Source organism: Fusarium fujikuroi, chromosome FFUJ_chr01 (genome assembly GCF_900079805.1).
Source record: "Fusarium fujikuroi IMI 58289 draft genome, chromosome FFUJ_chr01".
Lineage (NCBI taxonomy): Eukaryota > Fungi > Ascomycota > Sordariomycetes > Hypocreales > Nectriaceae > Fusarium > Fusarium fujikuroi.
Window position 1 is genome coordinate 3,142,557 of NC_036622.1, and position 27,285 is coordinate 3,169,841.

Genomic DNA, 27,285 nt, shown 5'->3' on the forward strand with positions numbered 1-27,285 from the left:
ACAGATGCCGGTGGTTCTATGTTGATAACCGACGTATCGCAATCGAAGGTTCAGCCCTTTTCCAGTGCTGCTTATACCAGACTGTGGTAATGATAATAGGTGCAATTGGATTCCAAAATATCGATGTTGGGCGGTGTTGATGGATTGGAGATTTTTCGCCGAGCCTAGAATTGCCAGCCTCGCACTACAAGACAAGCACAGCCGCTAGGTGTGGCCCAAGCTTAAGCACTCTGCCATCCACTGGCTGCCCGAGCTTCAGCACTACGTAACCCCCCACCCCCACCGCCAGCTTGGAGCCGCCTACCTGGACATCCATCGTCAGCACCCAACTCAACACGGCCTTTTTTACTCCTATTATACTCTCAATCAGCTCCAAAGCGATAGTAGAGAGCTACTCCTATCGCGAATAACATCAGTATGGCCGCCACTGAAGTCCACCACCTCTTCCACCACCCCATCGCCGACCACTCCTTCTCGGCCGATCACTCCGTCCTCGCTGTCGCTCGAGACACTAGTATTGAGCTCTATGGCAAGGTTGGCAATGCCTTCAAGCTAAAAGATGAGCTCAAGGGTCACGACAAGACGGTCACTAGTGTCGATATTGCCCCAAACAGCGGACGTATCGTTACTTGCTCTCAAGGTTAGTCTGCGTGGAGTTGCCCCTATGTAGTGTCTTGTTCAGTACCTTACATGATAACAGATCGTAACGCTCTGGTCTGGGAGCCATCCCCAACCGGTTATAAGCCTACTTTGGTCCTTCTTCGAATCAGCCGGGCTGCTACCTTTGTCCGATGGTCTCCCTCCGAGAACAAGTTCGCCGTGGGTTCCGGCGATCGCGTCATTGCCGTCTGCTACTTCGAAGAGGAGAACGACTGGTGGGTGTCTAAGCACCTGAAGAAGCCCATCCGCAGCACCATTACCAGCGTTGCCTGGCATCCCAACTCGGTTCTCTTGGCTGCCGGATCCACTGATGCTCACGCCAGAGTCTTCTCCGCCTTCATCAAGGGTATGGACTCCCGACCTCCTCCTGGAGTCTGGGGCGAGCGACTCCCTTTCAACACCGTTTGTGGGGAGTACTTAAACAACTCGGCTGGATGGGTGCACTCTGTCTCTTTCTCTCCAAGCGGAGACAGTCTTGCGTTCGCGGCGCATGATAGTAGCATCACAGTCGTCTACCCGTCGGGCCCTGAGCAGCCTCCCCGTGCAGTTGTCACCGTCTCCACTCAGCAGCTTCCTTTCAAGAGTCTCATCTGGACCAGCGAAGATGAGATCATTGCTGCTGGCTACGACTGTGAGGCTTTCCGCTTCCAAGGTGGTGAGGCAGGCTGGCAGCTAGCTGGTGCTATTGAGCAGAAGGGTCGTCCTGGTCTGGGCGAGCACCGCGAGGAATCTGCTTTGAACATGTTCAGACAAATGGATCTCAAGGGCAAGACCAAGGATGACACCCAGCTTAAGACTGTCCATCAAAATACCATCAGCACCGTCAGGCCTTTCGAAACCTCCGGTGACCGCGTTACCAAGTTCAGCAGTAAGTAAAAGTCGTACCTATAAGTTGCGTAAACTGACACAGATTGTAGCAAGCGGCGTCGATGGTAGAGTTGTGGTATGGAGCACTTAGATAGCCTGAATAAACAATACACTGCTGCTAGAAAGCGGGCAGGTTCTATGGTAACTTGCCTTTGGTCTACCAGACTCCATATCTCCCACAGACACCACTGGCTTTGATTTATATCGGGCGTTGCAGTACCTTATGTAACGTGTGTACTTAAAAGGATGTCTCTTTGTAAGGCCCAGATGTTCTTTTCGGTCCTTACCACTCGTAAAGTAGATCCTAACTCGCTAGGTAGTACGCTAGGCACTTATCCAACAGCTCAGGCATTTACAAGGCCTCACAAGACGCACTGTCTATTTGCTTCAGAACTTCCAATTCTAGTAATACCAAGGTACCTGCTCATTCTTCATAGCACCCATCTCTGATGTAAGTCAAGTGACTAGCAATAAACTTTCTTCGCAACATCCGTCAGAATTTGGTAGCACCATCCTCCCACGGAGACTGGTTTGATGGTTTTGTGGCAATAGGACTACTTTATCCCTGAAGATTCATGACTCTGATTGATTCCGAAGTAATGCAGAATTGCTTTTATCAAGTTCTATTTTGTCGCGGGCCTTGGCTATGCTTCGATTTGCCTCTATGGAAGAGCAATGACCTCAATCTCCACATCGACGTTCTTGGGGAGAGTCTTGACAGCTACACAGCTACGGGCAGGCTTGTGCGAAAACCACTTTTCGTACTCGGTGTTGATTTCCTAGAAGCTGTCAGTAACTGAATGGAAAATTGGCCTTGCTGAGGCACTGACAGCAAAGTAAGACATGTCAGAGATGAAGACTGTAGTCTTGACCACCTTGGAAATAGACGAGCCTGCCGCCTCAACAACGGCCTGGACATTCTTGCAAGCCTGGCGGGTCTGCTCAGTGATACCTTGGACCATCTCACCCTCGGGGGTAAGAGGAATCTGGCCAGAGCAATAGACCATGTTGGGGGTCTTGATGGCTTGAGACTGGTTTGGCATATCATGAGTGTTGGTCTTGTCAGTGAGGGGTAGCTGAACATACGTAAGGGCCAAGAGCTTCAATACTGTCAGTAAAGGTTTACCAGAGATTGAATCCATACAACTTACCCGCAGGGGCGTCCTTGGTGAAAATGATCTGCTGGTCGGAAGACATTGTCGATTGGTGTCTGGTTGAAAGTGTGAACTTGGCTGGCGCTACGACATACTGGCGGGGAATTGTTCGGATGGAAGAGGCGAGGGAGCGTGAAGCTCTGCGCACAATGGGAGAAAATGACATGGCAGAAAAAGCTTGACAATTGTAATTACCGACGTACCTAGAGTAAGGAGAATGATCGAATTGGAGTCTCAGAGCTGAAGTTTTGTTGAGTTAGTTCCCAAGGGGTTCAAGTAGTTAAGCTTTGGTTGCTGTGTTTTGAACGAGAGCTCCGTAGGTTCGGTGAGTACTCGGAGGGGTAAACCGAAGCTAGCCAATGGAAAGCACCTTGAGAGAATGGATTGGACTTGGTTGTATCTGGTCAATTGCTACAGGTACATGAAATCAGTCAATTGACTGCTGCTGAGCTCCGTTGATCGGCTAACTTGTGGTAAGTCTGGCAACCTCTCCGGGCCGCCCCGCATTGCGCCCTCCGGAGACGGCGATCGAGGAGCGTTTGGAAGAGCTCTGAACATGAGTTTGTCTGGGGAGCTCTATTATTATAGCCATGCCAGTATGTCATTCAAGAGGTAAGTTCAGAGAATAAGATGGTGCTGTCTTATCTTTGTTGTTTGGTTATTGACATGAAGCCATGGCGTCTAAATGTTAGACATGCTGCATATATCGCAGTGTTTGTTCAGGAGCTCAATAGAAATGTTTTGGCAAACAGAGTTATAGTTCAAGTTTGAATAGAAAGGTGTCTCTATTGATGCTCTATTCAACACCAGAAGAAGGATAGTTGGGTGTTTGTTGCAAATGCAGCTTCATTTGTCTCTTTGTGCTTTGCCACCAACTCAAGTTTCAGTGTGACCAACAACGACAGCAATCAAACGGTCTACGAGAAAGTCAGTACTCCACTTGTGAAAAATCCACGATGTCCGAATCATTTGTGTTCAATTCAAGATCGGGTTTGGCGGTCAAACAGTAATCACAATCCATTCGACCACGGTATGCTTTCAGCCCTGTTGCTGAGCATCTCCAAAATCGGCATCATCAGCAAAGCTTGGTCGAGGTCAAGAGTCCCTCCCACTGCAGCTAAAACACGACGGGACCCAATTGGTTCCCGTAGCTCCTTATTCAGTACTCTTGAGAAACATCCAACTGTTAGCAGCTTCAGCTGTCAAGTGGCTGAGAGCTAACACAAGTGGGGTCTTACCCCTGCGTCCATCCCATCTAGCCCAGACTCCTCCAGTAACAGGGGTAAAAAAAGGCAAGCTGGCCAGGTTGTCCTCGACGCCAGATGCATCAACTTGATCCCATAACTTCGACCACAGGGAGGTTTCTCTTTTTAATCAATCGCCCCTTTTTCTTTCCTTTATTTTTATTTTTGTGAATCTTCTCGACTGAGGTGGTAATTGCTTCTAGTAGCTACCTCTACTTGCTCTTCTATCGCTCCTTTGTTCACCTATTTCTTCTTCTCTTCTACGAATTGCTTGGTGCAACCAGGGCACTACTATCTAACCCCTGAGGTAAGCCTGAGACCTGCGGTTCCTCTGAATTGTTTGTGAGACGTGGTTGTTTCTCTGCATATTTCATGTCATTTTCTGTTCTTATATATACGTCTATAAGGTCTTTGACTGATTGTCGCATCTGTAGCTTACGGCCATCTTCAATCATGGCTCGAAGCTCCACGCCGCAGGGCAGCCTGCGACAGAGGGGCGCACCATCAAAGAAGCCCTCCGAAGAAGACTCTTTCGATCCTAATATCGAGCTTGACAAGCTTGCCAAGGCTGGTGCTCAGCGAGCCGCTGCCCAGAGCGAGACCGAGTACAAGATTGGCCTCTTCCTCATCACTATCTTGTCCTTCGTTACTCGGTTCTGGGGCATCAGCCATCCGAACGAGGTTGTCTTTGACGAGGTGCATTTTGGAAAGGTAAGCACGACTGGATTCAATAGCATTCGACGCTATAGCTAACCGTTTCTTGATAGTTCGCCTCATACTACCTCGAGCGAACCTACTTCTTCGACGTTCACCCTCCCTTCGGCAAGCTTTTGTTCGCCTTTGTCGGCTGGCTCGTTGGCTACGATGGTAACTTCCACTTCGAGAACATCGGCGACTCCTACATTGCGAATAAAGTTCCTTATGTCGCGTACCGAGCTCTCCCCGCTACTCTAGGTGCTTTGACTGTCTCGGTCACATATCTCATCATGTGGGAATCTGGCTACAGTCTCCCCGCTTGCATCCTCGCCGCTGGTCTTGTCCTCCTCGACAATGCCCACATCGGCCAGACCCGTCTCATCCTCCTAGATGCGACTTTGGTCCTCGCCATGGCCTGCAGTCTCCTCTTCTACATCAAATGGTACAAGCTCCGACATGAGCCTTTCTCCCGAAAGTGGTGGAAGTGGCTCATCCTTACCGGATTCGCCCTGTCTTGCGATATCTCGGTCAAGTATGTTGGTGTATTTGCCTTCGTTACCATTGGCTCTGCCGTTGTCATTGACCTCTGGGACCTCCTCAACATTAACCGACCTGGTGGTGCCATCAGCCTGCAGGAATTTACCAAGCACTTTGCCGCTCGGGCTTTTGGTCTGATCATCATGCCTTTCTTGTTCTACCTCTTCTGGTTCCAGGTTCACTTCGCCGTTCTCTACCGATCCGGTCCTGGTGATGATTTCATGACTCCTGAATTCCAGGAAACCCTGAGCGACAACGTCATGCTGGCCAATTCGATCGACATTCAGTACTATGACCAGATCACAATTCGACACAAGGAGACCAAGACGTACCTTCACAGTCATGAGGACCGTTACCCTCTCCGATACGACGATGGCCGTGTTTCTTCCCAGGGCCAGCAGATCACTGGTTACCCTTACAACGACACCAACAACTACTGGGAGATCCTGCCCGCCAATAACGATAAGCAGATGGGCCGCATTGTCAAGAACCACGAACTGGTTCGCCTTCGCCACGTTGGAACCGACAAGATTCTACTCTCCCACGATGTCGCTTCTCCTTACTACCCCACCAACCAGGAATTCACTGCTGTTACTCCCGAGGAGGCTTTCGGCAAGCGTGAGAAGGACACGCTTTTTGAAGTCCGAATTGAGCACGGCAAGAAGAACCAGAACTTCAAGACTGTTGCAGGCCACTTCAAGCTCATTCACAACCCAAGCAAGGTTGCCATGTGGACTCATACCAAGCCTCTCCCTGAGTGGGGTTACAAGCAGCAGGAGATCAACGGTAACAAGCAGATTGCGCCCAGCTCCAACGTCTGGATCGCCGAGGACATTCCCTCTCTAACTGCTGATCACCCTCGTCGCCAGAAGCCTGAGCGCAAGGTCAAGTCTCTGCCCTTCCTCCAGAAGTGGTTCGAGCTCCAGCGCGCCATGTTCTACCACAACAGCAAGCTTACCAGCAGCCACCCTTATGCTAGTCACCCTTACCAGTGGCCTTTCCTGCTCCGTGGTGTGAGCTTCTGGACTCAGAGCGAGACACGCCAACAGATCTACTTCTTGGGCAACCCGATTGGCTGGTGGCTCGCTAGCAGTCTTCTCGCTGTTTATGCCGGTATTCTTCTCGCTGATCAGGTATCTCTGCGCCGTGGTGTTGATGCTCTCGACCGCCGTAAGTAATGTCGAAATACATCTTGAGAATTGAATTAATAACGCAATTTTAGGAACTCGATCGCGCCTGTATAACTCTACCGGTTTCTTCTTTCTTGCTTGGGCTACTCATTACTTCCCTTTCTTCCTCATGGGACGTCAACTTTTCTTGCATCACTACCTTCCAGCTCATCTTGCTTCTTGTCTTGTTGCTGGCGCTCTGCTTGAGTTCATCTTCAACTCTGAAGCTCCTGAGGAGGTCACTATCAAGGACAAGAAGGGACCTGTTAGCCCCAGGCACCATGTCACTGCTCGTGAGCGCTTCGCCGGTCAGAGCATGCTCGGTGCTTGGATTGCCTGTGGTGCTATTCTGTCTCTGATCGTTGCTGGCTGGTACTTCTTCCTGCCTCTCACCTATGGCTACCCTGGTCTCTCCGTCGATGCCATTCTCCGAAGGAAGTGGCTAGGATATGACCTTCACTTTGCCAAATAGACGGTGATAGAGTGATTTGACCAATCTTGAGTTTTAAGATTCTTGGGCCGACGAATTTCAAGTGGACATACCACTGACATTTTTTCCATGAGGCTCGGGTCGAGTTAATGAAGGCGTCATGACACTGATCATGACAAGATTAGTTATGGGATATACCGGGCGACGGAGGTTGGACCATGGATGCCAGACAAAATCAATCTCATGTTATCTCTATATGATAAAATACGTGAAGGAAGATGTGTAACCTATTGAGAGCATAAAGAAACTAATCTGATATTTGTTTGAATATTTGGACGCCATGTTCGACCATGAGTTGCATTTCTCAAGAACTAAAGTTTTGTAAGCTCAGTGGGCTTTGGCAGGGGACTCCTGTGATGTGCTGAGACCTCACCCCAAATTGACTGGCTCCCATGATGAATGACGGGGATTATTGGATGTCCAAAGTGCTTCGATACAGAACATGTCGCTGAAACAGAATTCTGCTACATGCTGAGCTTTCGGGGTGAGCCAACTTTCCCCATTGTAGTAGGCGGTCACTAAGCTAGCTCAAGGTAACAGCCATTTAAGTTAGACGACCAGACTTATCGGGTGTGGCTATAGGTGTACTTTACTTATTAGTCGACATGAGCCAAGCAAGGGATGGATCCAATGTCAATTGTGCAGTTAACATCATAACCAACGATGATTTTTCTTCTCGGATGATATTCCATGCTCTTGTCCGCTAAATTGCGCAGAGGTTGCACCAATCTTACTACTACGGAGTAATTGCACTCCCTACCTATGATGCTTTGCTGTCCTCATAACCACGAATAAGGAATCATGGTCTCGCATACGAACCGCCTCTACCTGCGTCGCCTCCTACGCTCACGCTTCCCCAAGATAGTCTTCATTCTCGTCGTCATAATCAACGTTCTCGATGTCCTTCGAATTCATAGAAACCTACTCGATGCCGATCGCACTCCAGCCCCGAAGCTCTCGCAGCCTCTAGGGCGCATCTATATCGCAAGCATGCACTTCAATAACGAGCGCGTAATAAGAGATCACTGGGGTCCTGCGGTGATAGAACTTGCAAAGCTTTTCGGGCGAGAGAATGTCTTTGTCAGTGTATTTGAGAGCGGGAGCTGGGACAAAACTAAAAGGGAGCTGCATCACATGGATCAGGAGCTCGAGAAACTGGGAGTTCCTCATCGGGTGGAGATGTCGGATGTCACGCATAAAGATGAGATTGAGAATCCGAATAAGGGAGAAGGCTGGATCGACACACCTAGGGGGAAACGCGAGTTAAGAAGGATACCGTATCTCGCAAAGCTGAGAAACAAGACGCTACAGGACTTGATAGACCTATCCAAGAAAGGAGAGCATTTCGATAAGGTTCTCTTCCTCAACGACGTCGTCTTCACGGTACGTGAACTGCTATGTCAGGGTGGTCAGCATCTCACAAAGTTTGCAGACAGACGATGTGCTCAAGCTCCTTGGCACGAATGGCGGCGACTATGCTGCAGCTTGCTCGCTTGATTTCTCGAAACCGCCACAGTACTATGATACATTTGCGCTGAGGGATACAAACGGACAGGCACATGCGATGTCTACCTGGCCGTATTTCAAGGGCAGTGTTTCGAGGAATGCTCTTGTTAATCACTTGGATGCTGTGCCTGTTGCGAGCTGCTGGAATGGAATTGGTTTGTTTTCTAACGCTTAAAGACGAGTACTTCCTCACTGACTGCCTCATCAGTCGCCATGCCCGTAGAGCCTTTTATTTCATCGTCGAAGCTGCGCTTCCGAGGTATTCCGGACTCTCTGGCTGAACACCACCTCGAAGGCTGTGAATGCTGCCTTATCCACGCCGACAATCCCCTCTCCAAAACGAGAGGTGTATACCTCAATCCTCATGTCCGCGTAGGCTATAACCTACATGCATACCAAGCCGTGCATCCCGAACAAGGCGCATGGGTGTCGACATGGCAGATCTTCTCTGGTCTCTGGATCAATCGCATAATGCGGTGGGTATCATCACCGTTTGACGCATGGGTGGTCAGGGGGCGTGTTGCGGAGTGGGAGAAATTAGGGGGGAGAGAGCCTGGCGAGTTTTGCCTGATTAACGAGATGCAGGTTCTTGTTGAAAGAGGTTGGGCACATGTTTAGATATTTGGTAGCGAGAAGGAAAAGAATTGGTGGTAAGATACCCATATTGTCAATCCGAAAGATTGTCTATTCTAAGTGCGAAGAGTTCTAGGACACTCTCCCATCTTAAAGAGACGCCCAATGATACTATTCAAAATTTCTTCTATCTGGATGCCGGATCAAATAGCCAGCGACTTTTCTCCTAACAAATGCATCCGGGATCAACCCTCCCCTCTCTCCAGTCGTTTCCCTCCCATTGTCTCATTTGCTGCGATCAACTCGACGAGGCACGTCTTCAATCACTTTACGAATCGGACTGGGGAGAACCTAGAACTTGTTGTCCTGGGCTAACTTGGGGTCGGGCAGGCAGGTGGATCAAGGTTGGTTGACCAACTGGAGACAATAGTACCGATCGCACAGCGGTCGACCTCGTCTCTTCCTTCTGGTCTTTGTCTTGCTCATCTTCACCCTCACACCGGTCTTCGATGATCTCGACTGTAGATACCACATCAACTGCGGGAGATGAAGCGTTCAAAGAACTCTCAGGGTGTGAAGAGAAGTTCTCGCTAGGAATGCCACTAGCAAGTGACGCGTGAGGCTGCAAAGTTTTACCAAAACCGTCAGCTGCAATCGGAAGGGCTGTGCGAGGGTTTTTGAAACCCCTGACCGTTGAGGCCGCAGTTCCTATTCTCCCATCAAATTCTTCATCTGAATTATCGTTGGGCTCAGAAGAAGACGGCAAAAGGAATCCGGACAGCTTAGCTATGGACGTCACATCTTCCATCTCTATGCCTGATTCGTCGTCTGATTCCTCGCCGTACTCAGAAGATGAGGATAGGAAGGGCCAACGAACCGTTTCTGCAGTAAGGGGTGTAGCCCCATCTTGACTTGGGTAAACCGGGGCGCTTAGCATATGACTACTAGAGATGACAGGGCCGTGGTTGTCAAAATGGCTTGTAGACGGGATGAAATACCCGTTCTCAACATATCCCAAACTTGGGAAGTCGAAGCTCCTTGTTTTAGGGGGGATATGAGGCTGGCCATGAGACTGCCGGGCCATATCCTGAGCACGCAATCTAGCCAAGTGGTAGCGGTTAGTACGAAGTGGTGTCCGCGCCATCGGAGCTTCACTTGGAAGGTTTCCCATCGAGAAAGCCCATGTTTCCCAGGTTGATCTGCTCTCGGGGATAGGGTGATCAGGTGATGATGCTCCAATTAGCCAACGAATAAGTCTTGCTATACACCAATGTGGCCAAATGAAATACGATATGACTTTTTCCCACCCTCCTCGTGCTTGTGGGCATTGATCTTGCTGTCGACCAGCGACGGAGGAATCCCGAGTCTGTTCATGGGAAGGCATTTTGTTGGAGTGGTTTGGCCAGGGTATAGAAGAGAAAGGTCTTTGGCAAAGAGAATGAATCCTGACGGCGTTCTTATTATACCCAAATATGTTACCGGAAAGGAGAAAGTGTTCAATTCATTCAATAAAATAGAGGTAGGAGTTTAGATGTACCTTGACTTCAGACTTGTTCATTGATTTGAACACTAAACAACATATCATTGTTTCTATCGCAATTACATGATCGTGTAAACATCTGTAACGGCGTTGAACAAAGAACATGGCCAACGTCTCTTGTTCAGCTGACTCTCGCATTCGACAGTTGTTCACCATTAGGACAGAGAAACAGCCTCATGTTTCGAACAATTGCGATCAAGTATATAAAGCAATCGCGGCGATCTGCTTAATTATTCTACCACAATCTCAACAGCCTCCCCATCCAGACGCAGACATCATCAAGCCTGCGTCTTTAACCACCAACAACACCATTTCTACGCCAATATCACACACCAAAGAACTTCCTATCCTCACATACTAGCACAATGTGTCTCGATATCTACCACGATTACCAGGAGTGTGGGCACCATAGGTATGTCCGCACTTATACTTGCTGGCAAGATCGTTGGGAGATGTTCTGCCCATGCTTGTCCTTTCATGGGGTGATCCCCTATAAGAACATGCACAGCAGTACTGAGAATCGGCAGGTCCGATTAGGTTCGTGCCCTAACTGTGAGGCATCGAAAAAGAAGAGGGAAAGGAGGGATTATGGGGGGTTTACTGCTCAGCAAACCCATGGTGCTGGAGCCTCCCATGGGAGAGGACAGTTGCAGACAACACAGCCAACCGGGGGTCATCAGGAGTTGAGGGTGCCCGAGAGAGCCCACCAGCCCGGGGCATATAGACAAGAGCCTCGTATGCACATGGCTTCCCAATCGAGGCCCTCTGATCGGGTATACACCAGTCCGCCAGGTGTATACATCCCGCACCACTCTCCGGCACCAAGCCAAGGTGCAAGACAGGTAGGTTCTTCATCTAGAGGAATAGAGCTAACAGATATGCAGCCCCGAAGACAGTATAGTGATCCTCACGCAAGCTCCTCCAAGCGCGAACGTGCCGTTCGCGGTCAACAAGTAGGAAACAAAGTAATCGTGGACAAGGGCGTTCCTCTCCCACCCCAGGGACAATATAAGACGCCTGATACTAGCAGATCTAGGACCGTACGCAATAGTCCGAGAAGAGTCGGCAGTGTGCGGGATCGCGTTGATCGGTCTCACACCGTTTCTCCTCTGACTGAGGATGAGAGGAATGCTCCTTATGTGGAGATTCCGTCCCATGACGAGTATGCTGGTTGGGTATAAGATTGTGTTATTATCTTGAGATGGTCATCTGGCTCGATTTGGCGTTGGCGTTGGCGTTGGCAGAGGGAAAAAGGAATAGACAGAGGTTCAGAATCATCCGAGTTATGAGATTGCATTATCTTTTTAGTTATGAAAATCCAATATCCTGTTTCGTTCGTCAATTTTTACTGTATTTAACGTAGTGTTGTTGTGATTATGCTATAAGAAATGATTCATGACAAGTTGATACTGGACTGGTTATCCCGCTCATATCTCGATAAAGATTGTAGACCTGAGACTTTAGGGATACGGGAGACTTCTCATAGTTCCCTGCAGAATTTCTGTCATTTGATCATACGCTTCTAAGACATACAGCTATACGGTAGCTGGTTACATCGAAAATAGAAACATTTCTAAATGGGTCTTGGGGTCTGGGGCGACAGGTAGACAACGCAAGGAGACCTATACCGGGCAAGGAAGATCTAGATTGTGTTGATACTGATCACCGCTAGGATCTTGTAAACACAGCATAGATCATCGACTCTGCCTGAGCATGTCAATGTCGAATCAAAAGTCCCAATTCGCGGGTGCCTTGATCACGAGCTGCCCCGTTAAGCTTATCAAGAAGTTATTCTAGTTTGCGCCATTAACGTCCCCCACCCAAAGACCGGCCACCCCTACAGACTGGCCACCTTATTCTTAACCTAGCCACCTAATTTATATATACTTTAAACAGTTATAACTCTATTAATTTAATTCTAATTAATTTTAAACTAATACTAATTAATTTAAAATACCTTCTTTTACTAAAAAAGATATAAGCGCTATATTTTAGATAGTTATAGATAGTATATCAGTAAATAAAGCAGCTAAAGCTTATAGTATTAACTATTTTACGCTTTAAGGTTAAATTAAAAAAAGCATAATACTAAAAGAAGCCTAAAAACCTTACTAAAAGCTCTTTAATACTTAAGAAAAGAGTCTTTAAGACTGAATTATTATTTAAGTTAATTTAAAATACCCTATATTATATTAATAAGTTAGAAAGTTTATTAATAAGATTGCTATCTATAATAGCTTCCTAAAAGGCATTAAAAAGAATTAATTATAGGGCTTTTTAGGATAAAATCCTAATATTAAGATATTAAAAGGCAAGAAAATTAACTTTAATTAATATTATAAAGCTTCTTCTAAACTAATAAAGGCATTCTTTATACTCCTTATAATGCTAGCAATATACCTAATTAAATAGAGAAATAAATATAATATTAATAAAGTTAAAATAATAGAAGGAATAGAAATAAACAGTCTATTCCTTAATTATTAGTTAAAGAAGTTAGTACTTATTTATTAGCCTGGTTCTTATACCTAGATTATAATTCTTAAGTATATCTTAATAACTAGAAAGGTCTTAAGACCTATAGTTATTTTTAAGGGGAAAACAGTTTAATAATAATATTTCCCTAAGAATTTAGACTTTCTAGAAGATTAGAAATTTACATATAGTAATAAGGGCTAGATAAGCAATAAATTAGCATTAGTTTAATTAAGAAAAGTCTTTATTCTATTAATACAGCCTAAAAAGAAGAATAAACCCTAACTTCTTATTCTTAATAGCTATAGAAGTTATATTACAGAAGATTTCCTCTAGAAATATTATAATAATAATATATATTTATTATTTCTTCTTACTTATATTTCCTATATCCTTTAGCCACTAAATATTGCAGTTTTTAATTCTTTAAAGAGGGCATATTATTATCTTCTTTTAAATCTTACTTCTATCTCTAATAACAGTTATATCAGCAAGATTATATTTCTATATATTTATAATAAGGCTTAAAGAGAAGCTATTATAAAATCTAATGCAATTACTGGCTTTAAAGCTACTAGACTGTAGCCTATAAATCTGATAAAGGTCCTGATAAACCTAATAGTTATAGAGACACTTTCTCCTGCTATTACAGTAAATTTGCCAGTAAAAGAGCAGGATTTAAGTCTCCTAAAGACTTTCTATTTATCTATATAGCTTTGGCAAGCTTTAGGCTAAGTCCTAGCTTTTATAATGTAAGATTTAACTATTAGGCTGCTTTTTAGGAAGATTGGCAGTTAATTAGTTTGAAGGTAAAGAGCAACAATAAGGAAAAGACTGCAAGAAGACGATAATTTCTAACAGCCTTAATTACAAGCTAAGTGTATACAGCCATAAAGGTTTAATTAAGATAGGGTCTTCGTTATTAGATAGGTAATTAAGTAATTAGTTTAATAATATTAAATATAAGGATAAAAAGTGTAAAATTTAGTTTAAAAAGGCATACTAAAACTAAGATATTAAGGGGAATCTATCCCTTTATATTTATTACTATAGACAGCCTTCTGACCCCACTAATAAGGCTAGATCTCTTACCCTAAAATGCTTATTATAACTGTTATATAGGTCCTTATGTGGTTTTAATGCATGCCTTTATACCTAAAAAACCATATTAAATAAGCAATTTACTAAAAGTAATTATATATATATAATAAGTCCTTTCTCTCTAGCAGTCTTTCTGTAACTAATTAATTAATTAATCCTAATTTAAGTAAAGCTTATAACCTATCCTATTATATTAGTAAATACCTATATCCTTTTATTACTTTTAGTTTCTTGCTGCTATTTATTTATTATAAGTTTAACCTAATTAGGCTTAAAGTTAAAAAGCGTTAACTACTAAGTTCTAGATATTATCTTACTAATTAGGTCTTATTAACCCTATAGGAATGAATATAGCCTAAATCCTTAAAGTTAGGAAAAAAGGATAATTAGGTATACCTTAAATAGGCAGCTTTTATAACTTTAGTTTAATAATTATCTCCTGGAAGCAAGCTTTAAAATCCTAGATTATTCTTTTAGCGGCCTTCTTATTCCCTTTAGTTATCTTAGTATAGTATATATATAATATATCTTTAATAATAGTAGGTTTATTAATTATAACCATTATAATAGGCTGCCTTAATAAAGGGTTTAGTTAGACTACTAGCTCTTAAGTTATAGAAAACTATAGGCTTAATTAAATATTTAGCTTAGGACTTTATTTAATAGATAGTAATAGTAAAGGTAAAGGGAATAGATTAGGGCTTTAGAGTATCTATTAGTTTTATAGTAGGACTAGACTTAAGTAATTATTTAGATTTAGTAATAGTGCAGGACTTTTAAGCTTTAGCCAGTTTATTAAAGTAACCTTAATAGATTTAGGGTTAATAGCTATATTCTTTAGAGTTATAAGATACTAAATAGAGTTACTATTAGTATTCTTTAGAGTTATAAAGTACTAAATAGGAATCCTGCTTTTTTAGTAAGAGGCATTTAATATAGAAGTTTTTAGAGCTGGCCCTAAAGTTACTATATAGGCTTACTAAACTAGGACCTTTAGCAGTAAGGATATTATATATATTAATAACCCTAAACTATAATTCTAACTAGTAATAGAAATAGATAATAATCTCTATATAGAGGGTTTTAATTAATTAAATAAATTAATTACTTATTATAGCCTTAACTACTATATAGAGGTGTTAAAATCTAGTATACTTCTATAAATATTTATATTAATTTTTATAAGCCTAATAGCTTAAGTATTTCTTACTCTAGCTAGTTTTAGCTAAAGGATTGCCTTATAAAATATCTCTTTCCTTTATATAGGCTTTCCTTTATATAACTTTAATTTAATTACCTTAAGTATATATTTACTTTAATTTAGTTTTATTTTAGGACTTAGCCTCTTAATGTAAATATAGTTATACCTATTAAAGCGGCTAAATATATTAGATTTATTTAGATTTTAAGGGATATCTTAAATCTACTCTAAAAGTTTAACCTATTTAAGCAGTTTCTTTAATATTATAGCCCTTATAGGCTTGCTATTAATACCTCTTTTTTAGTAAAGGTAAGTTATATCCTTTACCTTAAGCTCCTTAAGAATAGTAACTTTAGTTAAGGTATAGGCTAGATCTCTTTAGCCTTAAATATATTAAGGCTACTTAATTTCCTAGAGGATTAATACCTAATTATTATATTTAAGGTAGGCATTTTATTATAGGGGGTCTTTTTTGCCATTAATATTTAATATAATAGGTAATTTAAACCTATTTAGGGTTATATACTTAAGTCTAATATAAATATATATAGCTAGACTAAAAGATTAAATAGATAGCAATTTATAGCTATTAAAATTAGGCTAATATATTAAAAGGGGCATAAAGTAGTTAAAATTATATAAAATACTATAAATTGCTAATTACTCTCTTTAAGCTAGAATAGTTACCTTAATATAAGAGATTTAGCTTTTCTTATAAATATTAAAGATATATAATTAGCTATACCTTTAGTCCTATAAGATAGAGACTTAATATTTACTATCCTTAAAGTAAACTAAAGAGCTAATAAACCTCCTTTTAGTAACTTTCTATCTTTATTCTGCAGAAAGGATATAATAGCTAAAGTCTATATTAACTTTTAGTATACTATTTAAAAGCTTTTTCTTATAGTAATAGTCTATTAGGCCCACTATAACTTATTAAGAAGGGTAATTAGTAAATAACTTATTACTTTAAATAGTAAAGGCTTAGTTATAGGCATAATAGATATTAGTTATTCTATATAAAGTTATAACTAAAAGATATATTAAGGCCTTTTTGCTAGTATATTAGTTTTATTCTATTTACTTAAGCAGCTAGACTAGTAGGGAGCAGTATCCTGCCTAATTTATATTAGCATTATTATTAGTCTTTTAGGTCTTAAAACTATATAAAGCTAAAGCCTTATTTATAATAAGTTTATACTATATAGATATATATATAATATTATACCTTAAGGGATTAGTTTATATTAATAAAAGGTTTCCCTAATCCTTTTATAAGTAGATTATAGCAGGCTATATTATTAAGGTTATATTAAAGTAAAGGTTATTAGTATTTAAGTATTCTTTAGTATTATAAGGGTCTCCCTTACTATTCTTAGTGTAATATCTACTATAGATAGTAAGATATTATACTAATTTATTAATAAAGTGCTAGAGGTAATACTTATTATTATTTTTAGATATAAGCAAAAGAGCTAGGTCTTTTAACTTAAAGGAGCTAGGGTTATTATTACTTATAAAAGTAGATTTACTATATAGATAGTTATTATTAGATATTATTATAGTAATAGTAAATGGTATTTAGTTTAAAAGTAATAAAGGTTTCCTTTAGGCTTAATAGGTAGAAAACTGACTAATTAAATACTTCTAACTTTAGTGCTAAAAGGGAGATATAATTACAGTTATAGGATTTATAGTTATATAAATGTAAATTAGGGCAGGGGTTTAAGAGTAAGTATAGTTATAAGATTAAGAATAGCTTTAAGTGATCTTAAAGTATAGAGGCAGGTAATTAAATTAATTAATAAAGTAGGAAGTAAGTAATATATTAAATAGAGAAAGGAAAAAGGAATTAAAAGAGAGAGAAAAGAGCTTTTTATGCCTGTAAAAACCCCCTATATAGCTATATTAGTGATTTATCTCTATTATATACCTAAAAGCTCTTATCCTAAACTTAGGATTCTTTCTCTTTTTATTACCTTTTACCTCTTTTCTTTTTCCTTTATTTCTTTAATCTCTCTTTTAATATTTCTTATTTAATTAATCCCTTTTATTACTTTAATCTTTTAATACTAATACCTTTTAATATATTTACTAAAGCCTTTAATAGTTTTAATCTCTTAAAGAAAGGAAAGAAAACTCTCTTAAATCTTATAGCAGTTATTAAGTGCTATATTTATAAATCCGATTTCCTTTTTAAAGTTAATTATTATTAGTAATTATATAGTGGTATTTAGATTAATACTAAAGATTTTAAGAATTCTATTATCTATATACTTATAAGTGCTATTATTCTCTATACTTCCCTTATATACTAACTAATCTCTTAGATCTTTAATTTTTTTAATGTTTAAATCTATACTGATATAGTATTTAACTGTATATAATATCCTTTATATATTAAACTTTTATACTGCCTTACTCCTGGCTTTTCAAAACTGATTATTAAATTTACTTTTATCTTTTAGGAAAAGATACTTATAGTTACTAGTTAGAGTAATACTGCCTTTATTAATTAGCTTGCTAAGTATGTTTATTAATAACTCTAGCCTATATATATCCTGGCTAAGTTTACTTATTATTAAGGCTAATTTTTCTTTAAGCTTATAAAAAGTAAGCCTTACCTTAAAGCCTTTTTAATTAATTCCTTTAGTATTTACAATCCTAAAATATACTAAAATTATATTAATTCTTACCTTTCTACTACTAGCTAGAATAATAAGTATATCTTTTAGCCTTTTTATTATTATATTTTAATTAAGGGTTTTTAAAGCGGCTAGTATTTTAACTGCATTTAGAATATAAAGGCTAATTATAACTGGCACTATTTCTCTATTTACTAAATTAATAAACCTTAATCTGGTCTCCTTAAGGCTTCTCTATTAGGGAAAGATAGTATTATTTAAGCTGGTTTTTCTTAGTAGACTAAAGGATTTTGCTAAATATTTATAGGTTAATTAAATCCTTAATCTTCTTTAAGAATTACTAATTAGTAGCCTATAATACCTTAAGATAATAAACTAGATAGTATAGCAGTAATAAAGAATATTAAACTTATAATTAATTAAATAATAGGCAAGAAATAAGATATCTTTAAGTAATAGAGACTTAATTTTTAGTAATAAAAATATAGAATTTTAAAGTCTATATCCTAAAAATATATAATTTTAATACTATATTTAAGAAATCTAGGATATATCTAATACTTATTTAAAATATTAAAAGTATATCTTTAATGTATCTTATATATTATCTAGGCATTTAAGTAGTATTTAGTCTAGATCTTAAGTTCTTAAGGTATATTTAGGCCAATCTATTTCCCTTAAGTCTAGACTTTACCTTTCTTATTCTAGTAAAATACTAATTATTTAAGGGCTGTCTTTTCTATATACTAACTAATTATTTAGTTTTAGTCTTCTATTTACAGTCCTTAAGGCGCTTTTATTTAGTATCCTTTTCCTATTTTAGTTACAGTTTGCATTCCTCCTTTAAGTCTATAGGATTCTATATTAAATTTATCCTCCTTTCTTATTATAATTAAATATATACTTATAAAGTTTATAGGCTCTATTCTATACTGGTATTATTTCTTTTATTATTTTTTATAAGGGTAGTATTTTATCTCTTTATATTATTACTTATCTCTTTCTCTTTTACTAAAAGTATAATACTATAAAATGCTTTTAGTATTAATAACTCCACTCTCTATATTTTAGTTACCCCTAAACTAAAGCTCTTAAAATCTCTATTAATTAATTTAAGATTAATTAATTAGTTTATAGATATCTTTCTTACTTTTAAGAAGCCCCTTAAGCTATACCTTAAAGTGCATTTTCAGTCCTTTATATAGGTTTAGTATTAGGTTTAATATATCTAAATCCTCTTTATCTTTATTGCTATTATTAGTCTTATTTTTTAAGTTAGTAATTAGGTTAGCTAATAGCATTAACCTAATTACTCTCCTCTTAATATAATTAGCCAGTTCTGCGCTTAAGGCGCTAGAAACTAAGTCTTATAGAGGCTTAGCACTTATCCTTTCCTCCTTTAGCTTTAGATCTTTCTTATAGGTTTACTAACTATCTTTATCCTTAATAAACTTTTAAAGTTAGTCTCTATATATTAACTTATTTAATAGCCTTAATACATTAGGCTCTTAAAGCAAGTAATAGTTAGCTTTTAGGTAGTGCTTAATAATATAAAAGGGACTATCCTATTTTTTAGTTATTTTATACTTAATTAATATATTGTTTACTTATAGTATATTATATTTAAGAATAAGGTCTTTAACTTTTAATAGCTAATGTTATACCTTATGCTAAAGCTCTTTATTCTTTAAGGCTAAAGCCTTTTTCTAGTATTTAGTAACCTTTACTTTAGCTTTCTTTATATTTACTTCTTTTATTTATAGGATATAAATTTATGCCTTAAGCCTCTCTTTTAGTATATAAACCTTATTTTAATTAATTAGTTACCAGGTAGGGTATTTAACCTTTAGGGGGTATATAGGCTTTTAGCTATATATTAAGTAAAAAGGTAAAAATCTATAGAATCCTTTTATAGCTATCTATTTAGTAAATAGAGTATATTTAAGGTTATCTATTTAGGTATATTTCCCTTTATACTTAAGCTTCTTTAGGACCTTTTTAAATATATAGTAACTATACTTATTTAGGCTATTAGCTTTAGGGTTATATAGTAAGGTTTTAATAGTCTTTACTCTATACTGCTAAAAGACCTATAATAATTCCTTCTTTATCTTTAGGCCTCTATTTATTACTGCAATTATTATTATCCTAAATTATAAGATTAGTCCCTTAATAAATCTAGCTATTACTTTTGCTAATAAGGCTTTTAGTGGCTTAACTTTAATCTATCCTATTAGATTGTATTAGGCCTTAAGTAAATACTTATACCCTTAATCGTTTAGTATATATTAAATGTTAAAATAGATCTTAGTAAAGGGATTACCTAATGCAGTATAATAGACTACCTCCTGCAATCTCTTAAGGTAATACTTCTAATAAGTTTTATATAACCTAACTGTAGCAGTAATATCCCCCTAAAGGTTCTTTTAGAAATACCTCTTTTAAATTAAGTTAATAGTAATATTATATTCTTTATAGCTATATCCCTTATAATACTGCCTAATTACTTCCTTTTAGATTGTAAGGTCCTCTTTAACTAGTATAGGCTGCTCCTATTCTTAATATATATGCTTCTAGAGCTAATAGTTATAAATAAAGAACTTCTTACTCTAGCTCCTTAAGGTATAGTATTAAAAGTCTACTATAACTAGTAGCCTTTATAAGGTTAATAGGTAACAGACTAAGCATTTAGATTTTAGTAAATAGTTCTTATTAAGGATCTTAGGCAATCTATTAATCTTAACTATATTAAGGTAAAGATTAATAAAGTCCTTAATATCCTCCTTAACCTTAGTATTTAACTAATTAAATAGTCTAGCTTACTTATATAATAATCTGTTAGTAACTTTATTTTTTAGTTTTAGTATATACTAAACTTTAAAGTTAAAGAGAAGTAAGTAGCTAATCTATTATAAAATTAATAACTTAAGTATATTATTTACTTTTCTATTTAATTAATATATTAATACTTATATATTAGTCTTAAGGGTAAACTTAATACTATATATTATCCCTCTTAACCTTTAAAATACATATAATACCACTTAATACTCTCTCTTTATTGCATTATATATAGACTTAGCCTTATTTTATAACCCTAACTTAAATTGCATTAGATAGCATTTCTCTTTAATAACTTATATTAGTATAGCGCCCTAACTAGTTAAGCTTATATTAACTATAAGGATTACCTCTCTTGCCTCTTTAGTATAATTAAGGGTAATTAGTAAAGGTAGTTAAGTGATTTTCTCCTTTAGAATATCTATTGCCTTTTATTCTGGCTGGCCCTATAAGAACTTAATATCTTTTTAAAGTAGCTTAATAAGGGGTTTAGTAATCTAAGTAAAGTAATAAATTTATTACCTGTAGTATTTAGTAATCCCTAGGAATAACTATATCTCTTTTATATTAATGCATTTCTTTTATTTTATAATCTTAATTACCTTAATGTTATTAGGTGCCCTTTTATATATACTATAGAGGTATCTTACTATAACTGTTATCTTTTAGTAGAATTAAGACTTTCCTCTTATAATAGTATATTCTAATAGCTTAATATTAAGGAGAACCTTATTAATATTAATTAGGTATTTAAGAATATATCTCCTTATACCTAAAGCAACTTATTTTTTATTATAAATAGTAATTAGCCCCTTAATATAAATATTATTAAAAAAAGCTCTATAGACCTTTAGGATAAGGTCTTTAAAAATATAGATAATATTTCTTATAAACTAGGCCATTAAGTTTATTACTCTTTAGGGTAAACTATATATCCTTAACAGCCCTATTGGCATATTAAATATAGTTATATTCTAGCTCTTTTTATTAAAAGGGAACTAATTATATCTTAAAAAGAAATTTAATAGTAAAATAATCTTATATATAGTAAAATCTGCTAAGAACTTATCTATATATAGTAGCAATAAGCTATTTCTTATAGTTACCTTATTTATTAAAGTTATAGAATTAATTAGGCAGAAATTACTATCCTTTTTAGTAACTAGAAATTAAGCATTTTAATAGGCACTATAGGATTCCTTTAATACTTTATGCATAAGTTACTCCTTTAATAGCCTAATAACTGCTGCCTTATAACCTTTAAGTATTAGGATATCTTTTACTTATTATACTTTATATAGAATTACCTTTAGGACTTATAGAAAAGTAATAATTAAATTTAGCTGTCTATACTTTAAGAAGTCTTACGTTAAGGCTGCCTTTTAATTATATATTACCTTAAGGAATATATCTAGTTCTATATCTATTAGCATATTACTTACCTAATCCTTTAGTGCTAAAAGCCTTTCTCCTTTTAGCTAATAACCTTACTTAATCTTAAAGAACTTAAGGGTAATTTACTTAATATACTTTACTGCTATATTTAGTATATCCTTAATTTTAGCCTACTTCTTCTCTTTTTAAAAGGGATTACTATTTAAGACAGAACTATCTAAAGGCATATTATCTATAGGATAGATCTTTACCCCCTTTTATTTATATATTATATTAACTTTAATATTAGCTACCTTTCTGTCCTTACTTATATCCTGTTTTTCTTTCTTTCTTTCCTTAATAGCTCTATCTATATACTGCCTAATCTTATTAAAAGTAGCTTTAAAGACCTCTTTATATTGCTTTATCCCTTTTCTGGCAATTAACTTAATAACCTTATCTATAGACTTATAGCTTATTGCCTTAATTAATAATAAGATATTATTCTCTTTTAAGCCTAGTATATCCTTAACTCCTGGCTTAGTAATAGAGTTAATATTTATTTTAAACTAATTAATCCTTTAGTTCTAGTCTATATTGGCTCTTACTTAACTAATCCTACTATAAAAGTAATAAACTTTATATTATCTAACTAGTAAATTAATAGTATTAATCTATCTTGCGGCAAATAATTAAATATTATTTATATTAATCTTATAAAAGGTATTCCTAAAATAAAAGGTACTATTACTTTAGTTAGAGTAATAAAGAACTGCTAAGAGATTTAGGTATTTACTAGATATATTTTAGCCTTTACTTAGCCTATTATCTTAAGCTTATTGCCTATATAAGATATTATTATAGCTTTAATATTAATTATCTTTAGCTTACAGTCCTTTATAACTTTCTTAAAGATAATATTCCCTTTAGACTTAATATTAACTATAGCTTCTATAATATAACTATTTAGGTTATTAAGCCTAACTATAATCCTAGGTAGCTCTTATCTTTATACTATTAACCTATTGCCATTTTAAAAGTAAAGGTTTAAGTTAAGGTTATTTACTATTAAATCCCTTAATTCCTTATTATTAATTAGCTGCAGTATTATATCTAGGTTAATAGTTTAGACTATTTACTAAGTTTTATAGGGGGTGCCTTTATTCTTAATAACTATATACTTCCCTTTTATTAACTCTTATTCTTTACTGCTTTAAATATACCTATCTAACTAATTAATTGTATCTTTACTGCCAGTCTTAAAGTAAATAGCATTAATATTAATGCCAATCTTTAACGTTTCTTCTATTAGGTTTTAGTAGTTCTTTTTATAGTCTTAGTTTATAAATTAAATTGCATTTATAAGGGTTAAGGTAATTTAGGAAGTACTTTAGTTAGTTCTTATATCCTTAACTATTTAGTATAAAACCTTAATAATACTATTTACTATATTTTCTATTCTTTTAGTAATCTTTTTACCTAGCTATAAGTTAAGCACTACTATATTAAAGATAGTTAGTCTAATCTTTTTGGAATAGATATCTGCCTTTATTTAGGTATGAATTTGGTTTTAGTAAGCCTTAGGATTATTTAATCCTTTAGGTCCCTTCCCCTATTTAGAAAGACTAAGACTCCCTAAGTCTTTCTCTATAGTTTGCCTCTCTAGAATTTCTATAGCCTAAACCTCCTCTTTATCTTTAATATAAACTTACTTCCTAGCATTTATATTTATATTAATATTAAAAATTTAAATCTTAAAAGGCCTAGGCTTTTAATTATTTAGTGTTATATCTAGGTATTTATTAAATATAATAAAATTTATTTAGGTTAATTTAATATCTTAAGGCTAAGTATTATTATATATTTTATTTATAATATCTACTGGTAAGTAGATATTGCCGCTAGGGTGGGCATATAGAAGTTTATAGAGATTAAAATTAGGCTTCTTATTTAGGTATTCCTAGATAGTATTTAAGACCTTTCCTTTTATATTCTAACTAATTTTTATATTATTATATATAGTTATATACTTAGCATTTCTATAAAGGAAGGACTTAAGAAAGTGCAGGATCTAAATATAAATCAGTTTTCTAATGCTAAAATCGGCTTTTGCCTTATAAATTAGGTAGCTTAAAACTGGCTTTTTATAATAACCTACCTAGGCTATACCACTTAATGCATTATAATTAGCTATACTGTTCTTTCTGTTAAACTCTAGATTATAGTATCCTTTTAGGAAGTGGCCCTTTTTAGTGCAATACTAATATAAATACTATTGGCCTTAATTGGTATAGTTTGCATTAATATGTATATTAAATTCTTTTTTTATTTAATTAGTTAGGTCTATAGCTATTAAGTGTATTTAAATAGTTATATATTAAGGCTAGCTTATTATCTAGTTTATAAGCCTTTTATCTATCTATACTTAAAGCATCTTAAATATCTTCTTAATTTTATTCTTTACCTCTTTGGCTAAGTTAACTTATATCTCCTTAAATAAAGTAATTAACTTATCTATTAAGGTATTTGCTATAGACTTTTAGTCTTTCTTTAGGATTATCTTAATAAATACTTTTATTACTGCCTTTAGCTTTAGGATTTCTTAAGCCTAATCTTAAAGCCTATCTTTCTTATCTTCTTTAAGGTATTAATAATTCTTAGCTTTAGTAATCTTATTACTAATAATTAATTTAATTATTTAGGTAAGTTAGCTATAAGGTATATTTTATATATTATCCTACCCTTTCTTATATTATAGAGAGACCTTATTTAGAATATTTTAGTAAATTATATTAAGGATATTTTTAGACTAAATAGTTATTAGTTTATATTCCTTTTTAAATTTCTTAAACTTAAACTAGTAGTAAATTAACTATCTAATTATTTAAGGGTAGTTATTAAAGAGCTATTTTTAATTAAGTTTCTTAAGCCTAGCTTTAAGGCTACTTATAGCTATATTATCTTTAGCTATAAAGATCTCCTTTAGGTTCTTTTTAGCTTTCTCTTAAGTATATCCTTTATAGGCATAATAGATATTACCTATAAGAGACTTTATAGTAAGGGTCTTAAGGGTTATAGTATATTTCTCCAGTAAGATATTAGTATTATCTATATAACGCTTAAAGTAATAGAGATACTCTATAATATTCTCCCTAAAGAAGGTCTCCTTATATAGGGAAACTTAGTTAATAACAGTATACCCTTTATACTACTTATAAAGTGCTTTAATAAGGGTATAGAATTAGTTATTAGTTATAGTAAGGGCTATAATTATACTGCTAGCTTAAATCAGTAAAGTTATAGGCTCTATAGACTAAATTTTTATATCCTTAAAGGTTAAAGTAATATTAAATAAGCTTATTATAGTAAGTATTAATTAATTAATTAGTTTAAAATATTTTTATAAGTTTTCTATAGATACCTTCTTTCTATAAGGGGTTAAGGGGGTATCCCTTTTATCTATTTTCTATAAAACTATTATTCTAATTATTATTATAATAGCTAGGTCTTTTATAAAGGTTTAGAATACTACTAATATAAAAATATCTTATAGCGCTACTCTTAAAGACCTTTTAATTAAATAATTCTAAAAGGTATCTTACTAAAATTCTAGGGTATTACTAGTCTTAGCCTCCTTAAGGGAAATAGCTTTTTAAGTCCTGGTCTTAATATAAGGACCTTAAAAAACTTTATTCTTAAGGTAGGCATCCCTTAAGGACACTATAGCTATATTATAGTACTATTAGGTTAAGGCTATTCCTTTCTATTTATTAAAATATAAAATCTTTATTTTATAAAATAAAGGCATAAAATAATCTCGGTTTTATAATTATAATATTGCCTTTTATATTTATAAGATATTTAGTATTATTGCTTTTAACTTAAAAACTAAGGGATCTATTACTATCTATAGCTTCTATAAGTAAGTTATTATTTTATTATTATTATTATTATAGCCTTTTGCCTTATATCTTCTTATTTTAATGCCTTCCTTCTTTAATATATCTATAACTTTTAGCAGTATAAGAGTGCCTTCCTTTCTATTTAATTAGTTAGTTCTAAAATCCCTTTAGGCAGTAACTATTAATAAAGAGGATTTTCTAGGTTTTAGAGACTAATTTAAAGGTAAAGAGCAATAATAAGGAAAAGACTGCAAGAAGATAATAATTTCTAATAGCCTTAATTATAAGCTAAATGCATATAGCTATAAAGGTTTAATTAAGATAGGGTCTTTATTATTAGATAGGTAATTAAGTAATTAATTTAATAATATTAAATATAAGAATAAAAAGTGTAAAATTCAGTCTAAAAAGGCATGCTAAAACTAAGATATTAAGGGAAATCTATCCCTTTATATCTGTCACCACAGACAGCCTTCTGACCCCACTAACGAGGCTAGACCTCTTACCCTGGAATACTTATCGTAACCGTCACATTAAACTATTATAACTTTAATATTAAGTAATAAAATAGAAAAATAAGTATTTTATAGTAAGAAAATAAAGAAAATTAATTAAAATAGTATAAAAAAGTTATTTATAACCTAAATATAGAGTTTATAAAGATTTTAGCAATAAAAAAAGCTTATAAATAGATATAGAAAACTTTATAACTAGAAAGAATAGTAAATAAAGTTAAGAAATTAAAACTTAAGGATTTTTATATTAATTTCTATATAAATATTTACTAACTGAAGTTTTATTTAATATAAAAAATATAGTGTTATAATAATTTATTAATTGATTATAATATTAGGTTTTTGGTGTTTTGGCCGAGGTGGCCAGTCTGTGGGGGTGGCCGGTCTTTGGGTGGGGGACGTTAGACCCCGAAACTAGCAGTATCATCAATAATCATACAAGGGTGATACGGTATCGTGTTCATGTCCAAAACGAATTCCACTACTGGCTGGTTCCCAGGAATGGCGCAAATGCATACGTATCCCTTGCGAACCAGAAATACGGATGCCTTGAGAATGGGGTTCACCACTCGAGGCATCCAGATTTGTCCCTGAACACAAGAGGGTCTTTGGTAGGCTGCTCGATAAAATTGACTCTGATTGGCTTATGGTAGGGACGTGTTTAAAAATGGCTGTTAGTATAGGACTTGATAACATCGTACAAGACAAAAAGTTCTTGGAATAAATGAACGAATTGCAACTAGGGCCGAAATGAAACACCTGGCTTGCGTGTATATTTACGTATCTGGTGGT

General features: G+C 35.7%; 6 protein-coding genes; 4 read left to right on the forward strand and 2 right to left on the reverse strand.

The window, feature by feature from the left end:
* Positions 1-417: 417 nt before the first annotated feature.
* FFUJ_01133 (probable Arp2/3 protein complex subunit sop2) lies at positions 418-1,618 on the forward strand (the record flags this gene model as incomplete). XM_023582128.1 has 3 exons in its annotated part: positions 418-640; positions 701-1,528; positions 1,578-1,618. 3 exons carry the CDS (start codon positions 418-420, stop codon positions 1,616-1,618), a joined length of 1,092 nt encoding a protein of 363 aa, XP_023424408.1.
* Positions 1,619-2,189: 571 nt separating this feature from the next.
* Positions 2,190-2,724, reverse strand: FFUJ_01132 (probable BRT1 protein, down-regulated by mating factor B; the record flags this gene model as incomplete). XM_023582139.1 has 4 exons in its annotated part: positions 2,190-2,306; positions 2,358-2,558; positions 2,614-2,627; positions 2,679-2,724. The coding sequence occupies 4 exons, from the start codon at positions 2,722-2,724 to the stop codon at positions 2,190-2,192; spliced, it is 378 nt and encodes a 125-aa protein (XP_023425500.1).
* A 1,654-nt stretch (positions 2,725-4,378) lies between these two features.
* FFUJ_01131 (probable dolichyl-phosphate-mannose--protein O-mannosyltransferase) lies at positions 4,379-6,799 on the forward strand (the record flags this gene model as incomplete). XM_023582150.1 has 3 exons in its annotated part: positions 4,379-4,636; positions 4,693-6,328; positions 6,381-6,799. The coding sequence occupies 3 exons, from the start codon at positions 4,379-4,381 to the stop codon at positions 6,797-6,799; spliced, it is 2,313 nt and encodes a 770-aa protein (XP_023424409.1).
* An 819-nt stretch (positions 6,800-7,618) lies between these two features.
* Positions 7,619-8,941, forward strand: FFUJ_01130 (probable polysaccharide export protein (CAP59); the record flags this gene model as incomplete). XM_023582161.1 has 3 exons in its annotated part: positions 7,619-8,200; positions 8,250-8,478; positions 8,532-8,941. 3 exons carry the CDS (start codon positions 7,619-7,621, stop codon positions 8,939-8,941), a joined length of 1,221 nt encoding a protein of 406 aa, XP_023424410.1.
* Positions 8,942-9,224: 283 nt separating this feature from the next.
* On the reverse strand, positions 9,225-10,280 carry FFUJ_01129 (uncharacterized protein; the record flags this gene model as incomplete). The annotated part of the gene is made up of 1 exon (XM_023582172.1): positions 9,225-10,280. One exon carries the CDS (start codon positions 10,278-10,280, stop codon positions 9,225-9,227), a length of 1,056 nt encoding a protein of 351 aa, XP_023424411.1.
* Positions 10,281-10,801: 521 nt separating this feature from the next.
* Positions 10,802-11,617, forward strand: FFUJ_01128 (uncharacterized protein; the record flags this gene model as incomplete). The annotated part of the gene is made up of 1 exon (XM_023582183.1): positions 10,802-11,617. The coding sequence occupies one exon, from the start codon at positions 10,802-10,804 to the stop codon at positions 11,615-11,617; it is 816 nt and encodes a 271-aa protein (XP_023424412.1).
* Between the last annotated feature and the right edge of the window lie 15,668 nt (positions 11,618-27,285).